Source organism: Somniosus microcephalus, chromosome 14 (genome assembly GCF_052327205.1).
Source record: "Somniosus microcephalus isolate GS21.2 chromosome 14, FLI_Smic_1.0, whole genome shotgun sequence".
Lineage (NCBI taxonomy): Eukaryota > Metazoa > Chordata > Chondrichthyes > Squaliformes > Somniosidae > Somniosus > Somniosus microcephalus.
In genome coordinates, this window is record NC_141000.1 from 54,758,761 (window position 1) to 54,776,616 (window position 17,856).

Consider the following 17,856-nt stretch of genomic DNA (forward strand, 5'->3'; position numbering starts at 1 on the left):
AATGGCTATCCAGCCTCATCCCACTTTCCAGCTCTTGGTCCGTAGCCCTGTAGGTTGACTAGATATTTGCATGAAGATCCTGAAGAACTTTTTGACAAGTTTTTTCAGCTCCGAGGTCAACTACCACCATCTTGGGGATTACAAAATAAATTATTTCTTCTCAAGCCTGTCTGGTTATACTATTAATAACTCTGCAGTGCAATAGCGTATTTACCACTGGATAATGCATCACCTTGAAGAGGAAGTAGCAAGTTCTTAAAGATACCTTCCCCGCAAAAAGTTGCTTCATTTTCACAGATCGCCTACTGGAGGCCTTAACTAACATAGCCTCATCTGCACAACCTGCACATTAAAAGTTCACTGTAATCTGCGCGGTTATAGATGAACCATGCAGGATTATCACTGTCCTTACCTGGATTAATTGATAGCAAGCGTATGAGAGGTGAGAGCAACGCATCACATTTCAAGTAATTTGACATTGATCACTGTATCATTCGAATACATAACAAGAAAGACTGGTGTGGGATGTTTATACATCACAGTGGAGGAGTTTGGGGGGGGGGGGGGTAAGGCATACCGTTGAGGCAATGATGGGAGTCAGACTGGAGCTAATGCTGACCTTAGATCCCAAAAACTACATTTCTCCTTTTTGCAACATGCTTTACATGGTAATTGGTGAATGCTACATTTTTACTGTTTTTGTTGTCCAGTATTAAGGAGTAATCGGTCATCTATATGGCTCAATGCAGAGTAAAGCTTCCTTTATCTTGACCCAACAATCTGCCTTCAGTCCAAGTTCAAAAAATCATTCCCTTCAGTGTGAATTTTTCCACTTCCCACATCGGTTGTCGTTGTGGCCTCTGATGGAGATTGCCAACTTGGTAAGGAATTCCAGCAAATCATGCTAGTCTGTATTGTTGGTTCCACTTCCACTGGGAACTGGGTTGAAACTATGCAAACATTTTATTTCATACAAGGCCTTAGAGCAGGCAGAGAGAGAAGACTTCATCCCATCACTCTGGGTTTCATAGGAATTCAGGCACCAGAGGTGGCGAGACAGTGTTCTAACCCACTGCACCCAACAAAATAAATTCCAATGAACAAGCCATGCTTCATGTGGTAATCTTGTATCGTGACTCTGTCATGGAAGACACAAAAAAGGGTTTCCATGAGCCACCTGGCCAATAGCAAAATGTACTGCAACTGTGTGATACAAGAGGACAGATAGTTTGGATGGTTTTGTGAGCTGCTCAATAAAAATTAAGATAAAAAAGAAAAACCGTGAATGTTAGAAATGTACAGTAGGTCAATCAGCATACAGAAGAGAAAGAGTCCTGTCCAAAACTTGAACTTCTAGCAGAAATGTCAGACTGACCAGGTTGTGGTGAAGGGTCCAACACAAACATCTTGTGCTATTTTTCCTCTTTCAGGCACTTACTGATCTGCTTCCAGGAGTTTATTTGTTTTAATTTCAGGACTGTGTTGTTGGATACTTACAATCTAAGAGTTAGACTCAACCCTGAACTAAAAGCCCACATGATGCATTTTTGAAATGATTCATTGGACTGCTTCATACACCAGAATGATGAACGACGTCAGATTTTCCAACTATCCCCTGAACTTTGCTGCAAAAAATCTAATTTGCAAATCTCCTTTAACGCATCTCATTTCCTGGGTGAACATGATAGCAATTATACCCCAAAATGCATTAGATACTCATCAATTAATATTCAGTTGTATTAGTGCTCGTCAGAGAATGTCTGACACATGCTGAAGATAATTAAATAAACTAGAAACATTTAAAGTGAGCCATAATGGATTGATCAGGATATCCTTCCATACTATGCATTAACTGAAATTCTAAACAGAAGGCATATTACAATTATTGCCTGTATGCAGATGATAAACTTGGCCAATCACAGTTACTTCTCTATATGAATCAGCAAATTAATTTACGCAAAATTTTCACAGAAAAACCATGAGAAAAAATTCTTGAATGATTCCTTTTTAATAAAATCAGAATTAGTTAATGCTTCATTTTTCCACAAATGGTATTTTGAATTTTGAGCAGACTGAATGACAGAGGTTTAACACACTGCCCTTTCATCACTACTACGAGAGTTTAAATGTAGCCCAGAGTGATGGGAAGTCTCCATCTCCGATGGTTACAAGGATCCTACCCGAAACAAGATTGGGCAATCTGGTCACTTCTTGGAGATCATGGGGTTAAATTCAACTTCGATGGGTGCACAACACAGGCGGTAGCAGATTGGCCACCCATTATCTACCCCGCTCAATCTTCCTTTCCATTGACTTCAATAGAAAAGAAAATCTGGTGGAATGCAGTATGGGCGGCCGATCCACCACCATCCACTATGCGCCCTCGCCAAAGTTGAATTTTGCTGCCCATGGATCCAAAATTTAAGAACAAGCCGACAGTCTCACTCAGAGAAGTAATATGGATGCCCGGTGTGGGAAGTGAAAATTCACACTGGCGCAGCCCAGGGAGTGCTCTTCTAAGGACGGTTTAAGGAACATTTCTGGCATGAAGTAGAAGCAACATTACGCTGCGATACTGACCTGGGTGTGTTTGCTGCTGACACTGGATGCCAAAAGCACTAAACTTGCCAAATACAAAAATTTACCAAAGTAAGTTTGGCAAGTGGGTGGTCTTCCTCATTTAATGTAATTCAGCATCTACGCCCAAATGAAAAGGCCATCAAAAAAAATATGAGTATGGACATTTTCAAAAGGCCTTCGATAAGGTATCCCATAACAGACTGATGAACAAGGTCAGAGAATGCGGAATCAGGGGACAAGTAGCAGAATGATAGCTAGCTGGCTTCAAGACAGAAAGCAGAGAGTAGGAGTAAAGGGTAGCTATTTACAGTGGCAGAAGGTGGGTAGTGGTGTTCCACAAGGATCAGTGCTGGGACCACTGTTGTTCACAATTTTTATGAACAATTTAGACTTTGGAATCAAAAACACAATTTCTAAATTTGCGGATGACACCAAATTGGGGGGGACAGTCAATACTGAGGAGGACATTAATAAACTTTCAGAATGGGCATATAATTGGCAAATGAAGTTCAACACAGATAAATATGAGGTATTACAGGAAGAATAGGGAGGTCACTTATTACTTGGAGGGTGCGAGTCTAGGTGGGGTAGAGGAACAAAAGGATCTTGGAATACAAATACACAAATCACTAAAAGTTGCGACACAGGTTAGCAAGGCCATAAAAAAAAACAAGCACTAGGGTTTATTTCTAGAGGGATAGAATTGAAAAGTAGGGAAGTTATGCCAAACCTGTATCGAACCTTGGTTAGACCACACTTAAGGGTACAGTTCTGGTCGCCATATTATACAAAGGATAGAGGCACTGGAGAGGGTGCAGAGAAGATTTACCAGAAATGCGAGGGTATACATATCAGGAAAGGATGAACAGCCTGGGTCTCTTTTCTCTTGAAAAAAGGCAGCTAAGGGGTGACCTACTAGAGGTCTTTAAAATTATGAAAGGTTTTGATAGAGTGGATACAGAGAGAATGTTTCCACTTGTGGGGAAGAGCATAACTAGTGGCCATCAATATAAGATAGTCACCAAGAAATCAAATAGGGAATTCAGAAGAAACTTCTTTACCCAGAGTGGTGAGAATGTGGAACTCGCTACCACAGGGAGTGGTTGAAGCGAAAAGTATTGACGCATTTAAGGGGAGGCTAGACAAGCATATGAGGGAGAAGGGAATAGAGGGTTATGCTGATTGATTTAAATGAGGAAAGACGGGAGGAGGCTCGAGTGGAGCATAAACGCCGGCATGGACTGGTTGGGCCAAATGGCCTGTTTCTGTGCCGTATATCCTATGTGATCCTATGTAAATTGTAACAATGGACATCCGAGCATGAAAGAATTCAGCACCATAAAGCTGTACCAGAGTGAGCTAAAAACACCAAGCGCCAAAATGCTTCACCTTAAAGTGTAACAAAAAGTGACGGGCAAGAGGGCACTTCGTTCCACCTCATGCTATCAACTTTCATATACAAATGAATTATGGCAAAGCAACATAAAAATGGGGAGGGAGGCTAAGACTTAATTATAAAGGCAACTTGGAATATAGAAGCATTGAGGTGCTTTTAGTCTTGAGAGCTGTCAAATCTAGATAGTTATTTCTGAAAGCATGCAAATTCTTCCATGTAACTGATACCTTGCAGATAGAGTCAGATATAATTTGCATCATGATGCAAGGAGTAACCACAGTATGTGCAGAATGTCTGGTAACTATTGACCAGCTTGCCAATAACTCCAATTGTTTCATAATAAAAGGTGTAAACAAGGGATAGACACAAAATAATCTTGCTCCACCTCATTTTTTCACATTTCATATACAAACAAATTGCGAGAGATACATTCTAGTACCTATTGCGCCTTATGCTACTTGATGATAAACTTACTTTATTTAAAGTAAGTTTAACAATTAAACCTTCAAGGCTGGCACACTATCCTTGTTTCTGTCTACATAAAAACCCAAGACTGTATAAATGCTGGTGATAATTTCTCTTCAAAAAGCTGTGATGGTGGATACCATTTCAGAGCAGTCGCTTCCTCATACAAATGAAACGCAGGTTGCAAATCAAAACAATTTAGTAAATGCTCTTCTGACTTCCCACCCTAAGCCAAACACTTCAATATAAAGCACTGCTAGGGCATAAGTCTAAGCAAATAATGGGATGGAACATTAAGATCAAATGGGTTGGATATGAATTTGCGAACAAAGAAAATCAAATCCAGGGTTAACATTACTGGTTGGCCAAATGGTTTAACATTCCAGACACCTTTCCTCGATTCCCCTGGACGCTTTGCAGCTGAATGTTCCCATTAGAGGCAAGTGATAGAACTTCAACAGCTGCCATAGGGATCCTCAACACACGAGCAAAAGGGCGAGATGGCAAACATACAAGATAACCGCAATATCACACCACAAAAAGGTGAAAACCATATCCTAGCAACAAATGAACCTTTTCTACGTACTGCTGTAAGCTTTAGGGGCGGAGCCTATATGGGCTCAAATCAAGTAGTCCACTAAAGAAAATGGAGGTGCTGAAGGAAGAGCTGACAAATCTTGCCTTCTATCCAATAACAGGACCTGCTCACATGAAACTGCCATGAGGTGAAAGGCACTCAGATTCCAACCGATTTGGGAACCAATTTTCCTTCAGCTAGTATGAGGCTACCATTATTACTATTACCTTTTTCCACTTTGCAAATTATCCTGCATGTGATTGGAAATGAGAGGAAAGGTACATGTATTTCTATACCCTTCACACTGGAAAGCAACTGGCCTTTTGTCTTGGCTTCCTCAACAAACTCTAAGCAATCTGTTGTTCTTGAAGATCTATATCTGGATAATCCCATTTGACAAATATCACATCAACTGTTGAGATGGAATCCAAATGTGTTTGAAGCACATGCTTGTCCAAGGGGTGGATTACAACATTCTGAATCTCAACAAGGCGTTGAGTGGAAAGGTTAAAATAGCTTTTGTTGACTAATCTCAATTCTCCAGTGCATCCTGGCACAAGGGACAAGAATAACTGCTCCCTTCCTTGGCTATCACAATACTGCGCTGGATACAGCAAAGGCTGTGGGCCCCGACAACATCCCAGCTGTCGTGCTGAAGACTTGTGCTCCAGAACTAGCTGCCTCTATAGCCAAGCTGTTCCAGTACAGCTACAACACTGGCATCTATCCGACAATGTGGAAAACTGCCCAGGTATGTCCTGTCCACAAAAAGCAGGACAAATCCAATCTGGCCAATTACTGCCCCATCAGTCTACTCTCAATCATCAGCAAAGTGATGGAAGGTGTCATCAACAGTGCCATCAATCAGCACTTACTCACCAATAACCTGCTCAATGATGCCCAATTTGGGTTCCGCCAGGGCCACTCGGCTCCAGACTTCATTACAGCCTTGGTCCAAACATGGACAAAAGAGCTGAATTCCAGAGGTGAGGCGAGAGTGACTGCCCTTGACATCAAGGCAGCATTTGGCAGAATGTGGCATCAAGGAGCCCTAGTAGTCATCGTCAGTTATACAGCACAGAAAGAGGCCCTTCGGCCCATCGTGTCCGCGTCGGCCATCAAGCCCTGTCTATTCTAATCCCATTTTCCAGCACTTGAAACGAGTGCTCATCTAACTGCTTCTTGAATGTTGTGAGGGTTCCCACTCGGCCAGATTCCCACCCAGGCAGTGAAAACAAATATCTACCCCTGTGTTTGTGTGCGGGCCCATTCGATTGCAAAAAGCATTGCTTTTGTCCAGACTGCAAACTAGAAGGACTCTCAGTTTGTGATGTACTTCTATCTCTCACCACCTTCTCACCACAATGCATCTTTCTTCATTATCTTCCATCAACTGCAACTCCAATCAAATTAGCCCCACAGTTTCCTTCGATGTACAATGCCATGGAGATTTAACAACAAACACAAAGGTTATTTTCAGGCTGACAAATATCTCAGCGCCCAGAACCACATTTTTATCCAATTCCCTGACAGTTTAAATGAACTTCCAGCCATGCAGCTCCGTGTAGATTGATGCTTCACCGCAACTTATTAATGAATCTCTGATTCTCTGCAGTGCTCCCCACGACAAAACCCTATCACTGTCGAAGTTCATTTAAATTTGAAACGTGTCCTTTTCTCCCCATTGCTTTGAGCAGCACCTCTAACACGCTCGATATAAAAACATAATTTTACTCTCATCCTCCTTGCAAATTCGTTCACAAACCCAGAGTTACCATGTAGATTCTCAATAGAAAGAACCAAATGCATAATAAAAATAAATTTGGTGAGTTATGGGTTCGGCAGTGTAGTGGTTATGTTGTAATCCAAGGACCTGACTGATAATTCAGAGAATGCGAGATCAAATCCCACTGAATTTGAAATCAGTTTTTTAAAAATCTGGTAGCAGTGAAAGTAAGCATGACGCAGTCGGGTTGTGATAAAAACCCCAACTTGTTCATTAATGTCCTTTAGAGCAAGAAATGTGATGCCTTTACCCGGTCTGGGCCTTTATGTGACTCCAGTCCCACACCACGTGGTTTACTCTTGACTTCCCTTTGAACTGGTCCAACGAGCCACTCAGTTGTGTCAAACCGCTACAAAGAGCAACCACATGGACTGCACTGGTAAACTGAAGTCAATAGGAATCTAGGGGAAAACTCTCCACTGGCTGGAGTCATACCTAGCACAAAGGAAGATGGTTGTGGTGGTTGGAGATCAATCATCACAGCCCCAGAACATAGCTGCAGGAGTTCCTCAGGGCAATGTCCTAGGTACAACCATCTTCAGCTGCTTCATCAATGACCTTATCCTCCATCATAAGGTCAGAAGTGGGGATGTTCGCTGATGACTGCTCAGTGCCTTTCGCAACACCTCAGATAATGAAGCAGTCCATGCCCGCATGCAGCAAGACCTGGATGACATTCAGGCTTGGGCTGATAAGTGGCAGGTAACATTCACGCCACACAAATGCCAGGCAATGACCATCTCCAACAAGCGTCTAACCACCGCCCCTTGACATCCAATGGCATTACCATCGCCGAATCCCCCACCATCAATGTCCTAGGGGGGGTCACCATTGACCAGAAACTTAACTGGACCAGCCACATAAATACTGTAGCAACAAGAGCAGGTCAGAGGCTAGGTATTCTGCAGCAAGAGTCTCGCCTCCTGACTCCCCAAAGCCTTTCCACCATCTACAAGGCACAAGTCAGTAGTGTGATGGAATACTCTCCACTTGCCTCAATGAATGCAACTCCAACAACACTCAAAAAGCTCGACACCATCCAAGGCAAAGCAGCCCACTTGATTGGCACCTTATCCACCACCTTAAACATTCACTCCCTCCACCACCGGCATACAGTGGCTGCTGTGTCTATCATCTGCAAGATGCATTGCAGCAACTCACCAAGGCTTCATCGGCAGCACCTCCCAAACCCGCGACCTCTACCACCTTGAAGGAAAAGGGCAACAAGCGCATGGGAACACCACCACTGCCAAGTTCCCCTCCAAGTCACACACCACCCTGACTTGGAAATATATCACCATTCCTTTATCGTCGCTGGGTCAAAATCCTGGAACTCCCTCCCTAACAGCACTATGGGAGTACCTTCACCACACAGACTGCAGCGATTCAAAGCGGCAGCTCACCACCACCTTCTCAAGGGCAACTAGGGATAAGCAATAAATGCTGGCCTGGTCAGCAACGTCCCTATCCCATGAACGAATATATTAAAAAAATGTCCTTCCAGACTCTCATCAATTTGTTGGAATTAATTTCTTGAAGGACAATCATCCATACTAAATTATGCGGAGGCCTATTTATGTGCCAAGTGGCATTTGGGGTGGCAACATACCTTGACAGGTGTGACGCCAGAAGGGCTTATAGCACCAATTTACTAAGTATACTTGCTGCAATTACTATTTTAAGGCATTAACTGCCTCTTTTGCAATCTCAATATCCCGACTTAAGATACTTACTTGTAGGAACCTCAGTAAAGTGTGTTGCAATTGAAATCAAAGATGAATACTGGCAAAGGCTTCGGGACACAGTATAACAGAGCCTCAATCCTGCACCTAGCCAAAGTCGAACATTAAACCTGTAGGATCTTGAAGTGGTCATGTGGTAGCCACTTATTTGGCACTGAACAGCTGTAAAGAGCAGACCCCGCTCCAGCTGAGATTTTTCTCAACTGAGGATGAACACAACTTCCTTAGGCTAAAATAGTCACGATAAGTGTAGACATGAAAGTATTACAGTCAAGGAAGAGTGTCACTGAATACGAGCACTTTGGAAACAACGGGGTGCTGACAATGATCTGAATTCAAATGACTGTTGTAAAGTTGCCTTATTTATCTACATGGAACGTCAAATAAGTTTATTACAACCAAGAAAAAAAAGGGGGAAGGTTGACTTGCTTACAAACTAGGAGCTTGGATCAGTTGGTCGTACTTTTGCCTCTGATTTAAAAGGGTGTGGGTTCAAGCTCCACTCCAGAGATTGAGCATAAAGTAGTTTGATGTACCAATTTAATACCGAAGGACCACAGCATTGCCAGAGGTATTGCCTTCGAAGACATGCAAAACTAAGATACCATCTGCTTGGTGTAATAGATCCCAAGGCCATCATTTCTCCCTCAGAATTAGATTAACTGGCCCTTCATCTCTTTTCTGTTTGTGGGATCTTGCTGCGCAAAAATTGCTGCCACATGTGCCTACATTACAAAAGTCACTGCACTTCAAAATAATTCATTTTATCTGCTATATTAAAAAACGTGATGTTTATTTTCCTTGTGGGGGGCATATAGGTCAACGTGCTGTGCTGTTTACAAGAACAACTGTAACAAAATCAAACTTTACAATGTTAGCAAAACCAGCACTTTTCACAAAAACTACAGTACTGCCATTTGTCAACATGACCTTTAACAGAAATAAAGTAACTGTGCAAATCAAGTTACTTTTCAAAAAGGTCTGATGTTTTCTGAATCAGAGAGCTGCAATTACCTGGCTCGGTGAGTGGAAGCAGCTGGCTCTAAAGGTCCAGGTTTAGTGAAAAAGACCAGGATCCTATCTTTAAATATGCTGCACAACGACACGCACGGTAAAATATTACTTGGGGGGGGAAAAAAAACTCAAAAGAAGTGTAATTTCTTATCTGTTGCCAAGCAGAGACTAAACGGCTCTTTCTCCATTGAAAGTTATTTTAAAGTACACTTGGGTGTTAGGGTAATTGCCATTAAGGGGCAAATGCCAATAGATTATCCTTTACAGAAATGAAGAAAAGCAATTGCCAAAATCACCTACAGGGTATTTTGAAATTCTGCTTGCTTCTTTTTGAAAAACTCCTTCAAAATGAGAGAAGTTTGGGGCGTTGTGTTTAGCAAGCCAAGATAAGATTTCAAGCCTCATTACATTTGTTCAGGATACCATCTCATATTACTAATCTCTTTCAATTGTTTTTCAGTTTTCTTACCTTGAGATTTTTTCCCCCCAAAACACAGAATTCCAGTGTACTAGTTTAGTAGTCCCTTAATACCCGCAGTGGCAAAGATATTTTCCTACCTGGAATAGTACGGAAAGTAGTTGGAAGAGAGGTAATACAGTAGGATACCCTCTAAATGAGGAACGCCCATGTAAACCACTCCCTTTATCCAGTCACTCTTATTCAGCAAACCTTGCGCAATGAATAATTGGGTGCCTGAGCAAGTGTAATGCCCCCTTTATACTAATGCACCAATTTAGTAGTGCCTGACATGTAATTGATACTGGTGAATATAACACACTTAAATAAAAAGCCAGTTACACAAGTACTGCTTACGTCCTGGTAGGAAAATATAAATCCTCATGCTGCCTTTCTGTTGCAGTTCTTTGCCTCAAACTATTTACGGAAAGGCCCAACCAAGACAGACACTTCAGTAAAAAGGAAGCAACTGAACAAACTTCCCAACAACACTCGACAAGAGCTGCATCCATTCTCACTTTCTTTTACAATCACTGCACAGAATTTATAATTACCAGTTCTTTGCTTCTATTGTAAGTGTAATAGACTAAAGAGCTATCACAGCCACATTTATTTTAAAAGCACCAGCCCTGGAGTGTCTACTAGAGGGCCAAATGATTAACACAAACGCTTTGTCAGAATGAAGATGTAACAAGCACCGCCCAGTCAAAGGATGAATTGAATCAGTGGGTTATCTTTCAGATTAACCAGGGCATTTAGTAAGGAAAATTTCATGAAAGTGTAATTCTTAGCTTTCATGAATCCACGCAGCAGGCAGCCTGCCAACTGTCAAGCTGGTGAAATTTTCCTGCTTCACAAAACATCCCCTATTCATTTCTCAGTTTAGATAAGCTAATGTTTCTCCTGCACAAGCTTATTTGCAATGCATACTCCCTTTTACCAGCAGAATAAGGTATCGTTTATACAGCAATTTTAACATTTCTCAAACAGCACCAAATATACTTAAATTCCGCACTTCCTAATGCAAGCAGCATTATTCAAGCTTTCTTCAGTAGCATGACTGAAAATAGTTCTGCCGAATTCATAAAGTATCAGAAAAGGCAGAGGATTCATTTTTGACCAGTGAACAATCAAAAAGGCTCCGTTCTATAGTGCTCTGCAAGTACTTACACTGTAATATCTTTTGATATGTCGCCTGATGTCCAAAGTTAGCTTGTTACGCATCTGCACTTCATATTGAATAGGTAACGCCTCACAATCAATATTACTGCAGTGAAGCAAACTGGGTTGGATCTGCTGCCCCTGATACAAAATGGAAGATACACACGTGTAAAATATATAATTACAATTCATAGCGTTTTAGTGATGGGAGAGAATTTCATTTCTAAACAGTCAAGAATCAGTAAATGGGACTTCTTTTGTACTCAAATTGATCTTTTTCCATGCCCTGCACTCGAAGGTGTAAGAGATCCAACAGTGATGCACTCTCTGAACAGTCAGCCCATCTGCAAGTTCTCAACGTCCACGCAATTAACTCTCTATCTTGTTTACCGCTGTAATGAAGCAAAAGTCAAGGATTCTGCTCGGTAATATTGCTCTGTGCCAGGCCCCACTCCTTACTTTCCTTAAGCAACCGGATTGTTTTGACTGAAAAAATCCAAAACATCTGCTGCTCCGCTAGATCAACTTAAAATAATTACTTTTAATTTAGATAAGGACTTCTTTGCTTTCAGATCCAAAGTCTACAAAGACGCCCAATCTCATAATTTACTGTGTGTTTAAAACCCCAGGAAAAAAATGATTAAATATTTTTCTACGATTTTAGGTTTAGATCCAAGGTCACACAAATATCTGGCACCAGTGTCCGATAGGAACGACGCATCCTCTTGCATTTGATGACAAAGGAAGAGAACATTATGGAGAAGGTCAAGAACAGATTTTTAAAAAATGTGGTGGGGGTGGGGGCAGGGATAGAAATAAAGACTCTCAATATTAAAAATCCAAGACTTTTACTATTCTGAAAGAGCATTTTCTTGCAGAGATGGCACTTTTTGGGATCTCAGCTGATCTGCCTTGACTTTCTCATCTTCGATAAACACAAATATTCTCCTCCACAAGAGAGTTGCTCTTATGGTATGCGGTGTTTGAACAGCATAATTTTCTGAAACTATCAGTTAAAGAACTACACCCACAAGAATAAGGAGACTGCATCTTCCTCAGTCACTGTTTCAGGCTAGAGATCAACATATAAGGAAAGGCACGAAGTTGATGTACTTTATTGTGTCTTTGAAGGGGAATATTAATGTATGAGGGAGTACTTTCAGTGTAAAATACTTGAACATTTTAGGATTCTCTTGGTAATCAAACATTTCCCCACCATTGAAACTCAAATTTGTGAATATAAATTTTAGAAGAAAAATATGGAATGCTGAATTTATGTTGGACACAGGCACATTCCATTACAGTGTCAGTGCCTAGGATGGTCAGAAACTCACAGCAGTTACAGTGCAAAACACATGCAAGGAGTCCTGAATGTAGGGCCCACTAAAATGGAAAGGTGTCCCAGGACTTGCTTTACTGTTACGATAGCTTTACTGTGTTTTTTTTCCTTTAAAAAGGGTTGTTTGAAGGCAGAAAGGAATGATTAATTTTTGGAACAGCTTTTATAAATTTGCTATTAGCTTCTACTTTTCCTCGTTGCCTAGCAACCTGTCCCAGTACTCCACACTGGAGCCAGTAAGTAATTTGGCTACCACATGTGGCATCTTATCTTTCACCTGAAAAATCTGCTGAGGTTTGCTTTGAAGGGGAAATAGTTGTTCCCAGTCAGGGTGCAAGAACGATGGTGATCACTGAAGCCACGTGGGAGCCTTGTTGGATGTGGGATTTACCCTTTTCCACAGAGGAATATTTTTAAAAGAACCTGAAACGTCAATCGTTTGTGTTTTCTCGGCATCACTGCAGAGCCCGATTTTCTCCTTGCCCAGATTCCTCAGCAGTCGGAACCCTGACTGATTTTCATATTCTTACTCAAGAGCACTCAGGCCAACTGTAAAACCCTCCAACACTGGCCTGCCATTGATTAGCAGACTCAGCACAGACTGAAGATCAAACCTGGGACTTTTTTTTTTTTTTACTTTGCATGTTTCGGTTATTCTTGCTGAACTACAGATATGCAACTTTGTCTATCTAACCAATACCTTACAAAAAGGACAATAGGCAGTTTTTCTCTATGTATATTATAGTACTTACACTGCCATCAAATACATTGTCATAAATGTTTTCTGTTCCACAATTTGGACACACGAACTTGAACCTTTCTGCATCACGGTATTTTTCTTCATCAGTAAGCTGGGCTGGGCCACCCAACAGTGCATCATTTTCTTCATCATTATGACAGTTGTGATGAATTCGAAACTGGGATGGATCCAGACCTTTATGGAGGGCAGGGGAGGAGAGAAAACAAATCAGAAATCAAGTTAATCTAATTCATTAATCTTCTCTCACTCGTGACTTTAGCGCATCCAGGTGCAGCAACACAGAATTAACAGGCCAAGGGAAAGGGGTTTGGTCTGATAAATTGACCACTGAAATCATTGTGAGGGATATATTGGTTAATTTTATTTATTCACATTAAGATTACCTGTACGTTTGAACATGACCCCAGTAGCCACAATCCACATTTCCGATGACGCTTCACAAATTCACAACGTGCATTGTAAAGGAGGCCTATAAAATATTGCAAGTACTTCTTATCTGACATAGCAGTGCAGTACTGAGGCAGTGCTGCATTGTTGGATGTGCCCTCCTTCGCTATGTTATACCGAAGCCCCATCTATCCGTTCAAGGGGATGCTAAAGATTCCATGGAGTCATTTGAAGAGGAGCAGGAAGTTCTTCCAGTGGCCTGGCCAACATTCCTCACTCCATCAATTCCAACAAGATCGATCTACCGGTCATTCAGCTCACTGAAGTTCGTGGAATCTTGCTGCATGCAAAAAAGCTGCGGCATTTCCCAAATACCAGTAACTGCAGACTGTGATTTTTATGAAGTGCTTTGCGATGCTCGAGAGACATGATGTAAGGTGCTATATATTCAATGTTCTTTCTTCCACCTTTTTAAGAAAAAAGGAAGAACTTGCATTTATATAGCGCCTTTCACAACTTCAGGACGTCCCAAAGTGCTTCACAGCCAATGAAGTACTTTTTGAAGTGCAGTCACTGTAGCAACATAAGGAAATGCAGCAGCCAGTTTTCACACAGCAAGATCCCACAAACAGCAGAGATAATGACCAGATAATCTGTTTGTTTTTGACCTTTCCATTCAATGGGAAGAGTGCTACCACTGAGCCAAGGCTGACACCATTTTTACTAAATGTTCAACACTTGATATCTCTTGTGATTGGAGTTTCAAATAAATAAGCTAGACAAAATGGCCCATTCTACAAAACCATGTTGTATGTAGACAGTTGGATCTGTGGTACTTTACTCCATCCCCACCCAAAACCTGGTTAACTGGACACTAATTATACTCTAGCTAGTCTGTCCCAAGTTCTATTTGGTCATTAAGGAGCTATCCCACTAGTAGAAAACCTGTAATTTCAGATACCCAGGGGACCAGTGGTACACGGGGTCTTATCCGATCTTCAAAATGCATTCTTCATTGTTCCTACTTCTCCTCGCTAGTCTGCTACATCAGTGATTGGCCCCAAATTGCCCGCCTTCTTTGGAATGCCTAAATGGCGATACCTCCCCTTTCCCCGAACTACTGCACAACGTGGGACCTCAGACTCACCACTGCCAATAGGGGAAAATGGCTCTCAGGGCAGATGGTAAAAAGATCTGCTGTCACATACGATGCAAGGACAAAAGGTACAACCACACACCTTTTCATGCTATTTTGCGCCTTCGTAGACCTTCAGAAATCTACAACTTACCCAACAAAAAGTTTGCAGATTACATTTTCCCATTTAACAAACACGCATCCAAGTATTTACTCGAAGAGTTTAGCCTCATCACGTGTCAGCTGTGGCTCAGTTGGTAGCACCCTTACCTCTGAGTCAGAAGGTTGTGGGTTCAAGTCCCACTCCAGGGACTTGAGCACATAAATCTAGGCTGACACTCCAGTGCAGTGCTGAGGGAGGTGCCGTCTTTTGGATGAGACGTTAAACTGAGGCCCGGTCTGCTCTCTGGACGTAAAAGATCCCATGGCACTATTTGAAGAGGAGCAGGGGAGTTATCCCCGGTGTCCTGGCCAATATTTATTCCTCAACCAACATAACAAAAACAGATTATCTGGTCATTATCACATTGCTGTTTGTGGGACCTTACTGTGCGCAAATTGGCTGCCGCGTTTTCCCACATAACAAACAGTGACTACACTTCAAAAAGTACTTCATTGGCTGTAAAACGCTTTGAGAGGTCCGGTGGTTGTGAAAGGCGCTATATAAATGCAAGTCTGTCTTTCTTTCATCTCATTCCCCTTTCTAATAAAAAAGAACAATTGTGGTGTGGCAGCTCCTGGTCACAAATGAGGAACAACACAAACTGGGAACTAACTTTGTAAATTGTTAACATCCCACTTAATAAAAATACTGAATAATAATCGCATTTTTAACTTTAACACATTTTCTCCCTACACGAGAAAACACTAGTGACATACCGACAGAGTCATTTAATCTTTAACCAACCAAAGAAAGTTAAAGCACAAGCATCACCTTCGGCAAAGAATTTGTTGTTTATTTCTTACTTTGGAATTTTGTTGAAGCAGCCTGTATTACAGTGACACTACATTACAATCTGCTCTTTTAATTTCAAGTTATCCAATAATTCAAATGCTTAGCGTTAAGTCCCATTTGCTACGTTATTTATGTTTAATTCAAATTATGGAATAATGCAATTTTTGTTGGCACAAAAAATGACATTGAATTATCGGTAGACTGTACTAAGCGTGGATCACACACAAACGATTATGGGAGCTGAATTAACATGAGGGGAGTTTCAGCCTCAGTTTTGAACTGCACATTAATTCAGTTCCCTCGCATTATTGGGCTCCCAAAACAGTCCTTTCCCATCAGCATCCACTATTTGAACAAAAGTATTTTTTTATCAATAAAAATGCACAAAAACTTTGTTTTCATCAAGGTAAAAGACAGGATAAATCATTCCCTTGTTTCTGCACCTAATGTCAGCATTAATTATTGATGAGAGACAGCAGTTAGATGCAGCGTAAAGTTTCCTGTACACTGACCTACCCTCAGGAGGGCATCCTCTATTGCACAAGTGTAACATTTATGTTTTCTACACAGCAATCCTTGACGTTCAATTGAAATTCCCAATTTACAATGAGTCATTTTTTTGGTTTGTGCTATGGAATTATGATTACTTTGAGACTACTCAAAACTCAATTCACAGAAATCTTTCTGCAGCCAAAGATATTCATCCCATTACAGATCTGGGGTGAAAGGGCATTGTGCAAGCCATGCTGAATTACCCAATTCCTAGTTAAAAAAAAAAAAAATTATTGTAAGAAATGGTACTGTAATAGCTTTGATACTTTGAACTAAACAATTAAGAAGAAAAAAATCAAAAGCCACCAGGCACCGAAATAAAAATGGTCTCCATGCAGTAACAAAATGACTCAATGCTTTTGCTTTCTCTTCCAAACGTGTTAAAGGCCGCCACTGCAAAATGTTAATTACAAGCTTGGCAAAGAATACCAGCGAACATACAAACCACTTCACAGCTCAGCACCGTCTGTCCTTACCATCACCAGTTGTACTGTGCCATGGTATACACTTCAACAATGCCATATCTACCCACAAGTCAAGCTCAGGGGCTTTATTTGGGAAACAAATCATTCGACATGGGGTGCTTTGTTTGCAGTGCAAAATCTCGAACTTTCTTTGACCAGCAGACAGAAATAAAAGCCAGGCGAGTTGTCATCAAACATCCAATAATTTCAAGACTGCCTCAATTATCAGTGTACGGAGCAAAGGGGACCCAGTACAATTGTTCTCTATTTAATTAACACCCTGTGGATTTATTCAAAGTAGATCTCTTAAATATACGTTTTCCCTTTAAATCTTCACTGCGATTTGCAGTGACCTGCAATGATGAATCTTCGCCAACAGCAACACACAAATAGTTTCTTTCCCCTAAATGTTTTGCTTATGTGTATAACACATTCAAGTGTAAAATTGCTATCTAGAAAATTACACTTATCTAAAGGATTCCTTTGCACTGGAGAAGTAATTTCATCACAACTGTGCTGAGAATATTACAATAGGCCTTATTTGCAACTTAGCCGGGCTGCTCGGGCCTAGACTAAAAGATGTTGACTTCAGATGCTGCCACCTAGAGACAAGTATTAAACTGAAAGCCAAAACATTAACTGCACAGAAGTGGAAAACTAATTTAAATGTATAGAATTACTTGCTAAATGAAAACCTTTTCTTTTTAACAGATTAAAAGGTGCAAATGTTGAAGTAAATCAATCAGCTCAACACTTCATTATTTATTAACTTTTTGAATCCAGGCAAATTTAAACTGACTCGTGTGTCTCAGTACTGAAATACAGTATTATAAATATTTATCATATTGTATTTCAGCAACAGCACATATCCCTCGAAATATATCCTGGATGAGCATTACAAAACTAAAATATTATACACAAAAGATCACTCAAAAAATTGTTCATTGGGGGATGGGGGAGGAGACTGAAATGTAATTTTCTTTTGAAGATACTGCTGCTTAAAGTCAAAAGAAGGCAAGTGTTACTGTCTTCATCTGATGCCGTCAGTCACTCCTAAGGGTAGGCCACGGTCCGTTAGGAACCAGC

The 17,856-nt window shown here is 41.0% G+C and overlaps 2 protein-coding genes across 4 annotated transcripts in view; one reads left to right on the forward strand and one right to left on the reverse strand.

Annotated features, from left to right (window-relative positions):
- arxa (aristaless related homeobox a) overlaps positions 1 to 17,856 on the forward strand; it is a 165,435-nt gene that overhangs the window by 137,465 nt on the left and 10,114 nt on the right. The window lies entirely within an intron of this gene.
- Positions 1 to 17,856, reverse strand: part of pola1 (polymerase (DNA directed), alpha 1) — a 316,470-nt gene that overhangs the window by 109,721 nt on the left and 188,893 nt on the right. For both annotated transcript variants that reach the window (XM_086006560.1, XM_086006561.1), the window contains exons 33-34: positions 13,270 to 13,451; positions 11,188 to 11,319 (exon numbers count right to left, since the gene is read on the reverse strand). In XM_086006560.1, coding sequence (XP_085862686.1) covers positions 11,188 to 11,319; positions 13,270 to 13,451 — 314 coding nt within the window. The remainder of the gene's footprint in view (positions 1 to 11,187; positions 11,320 to 13,269; positions 13,452 to 17,856) is intronic.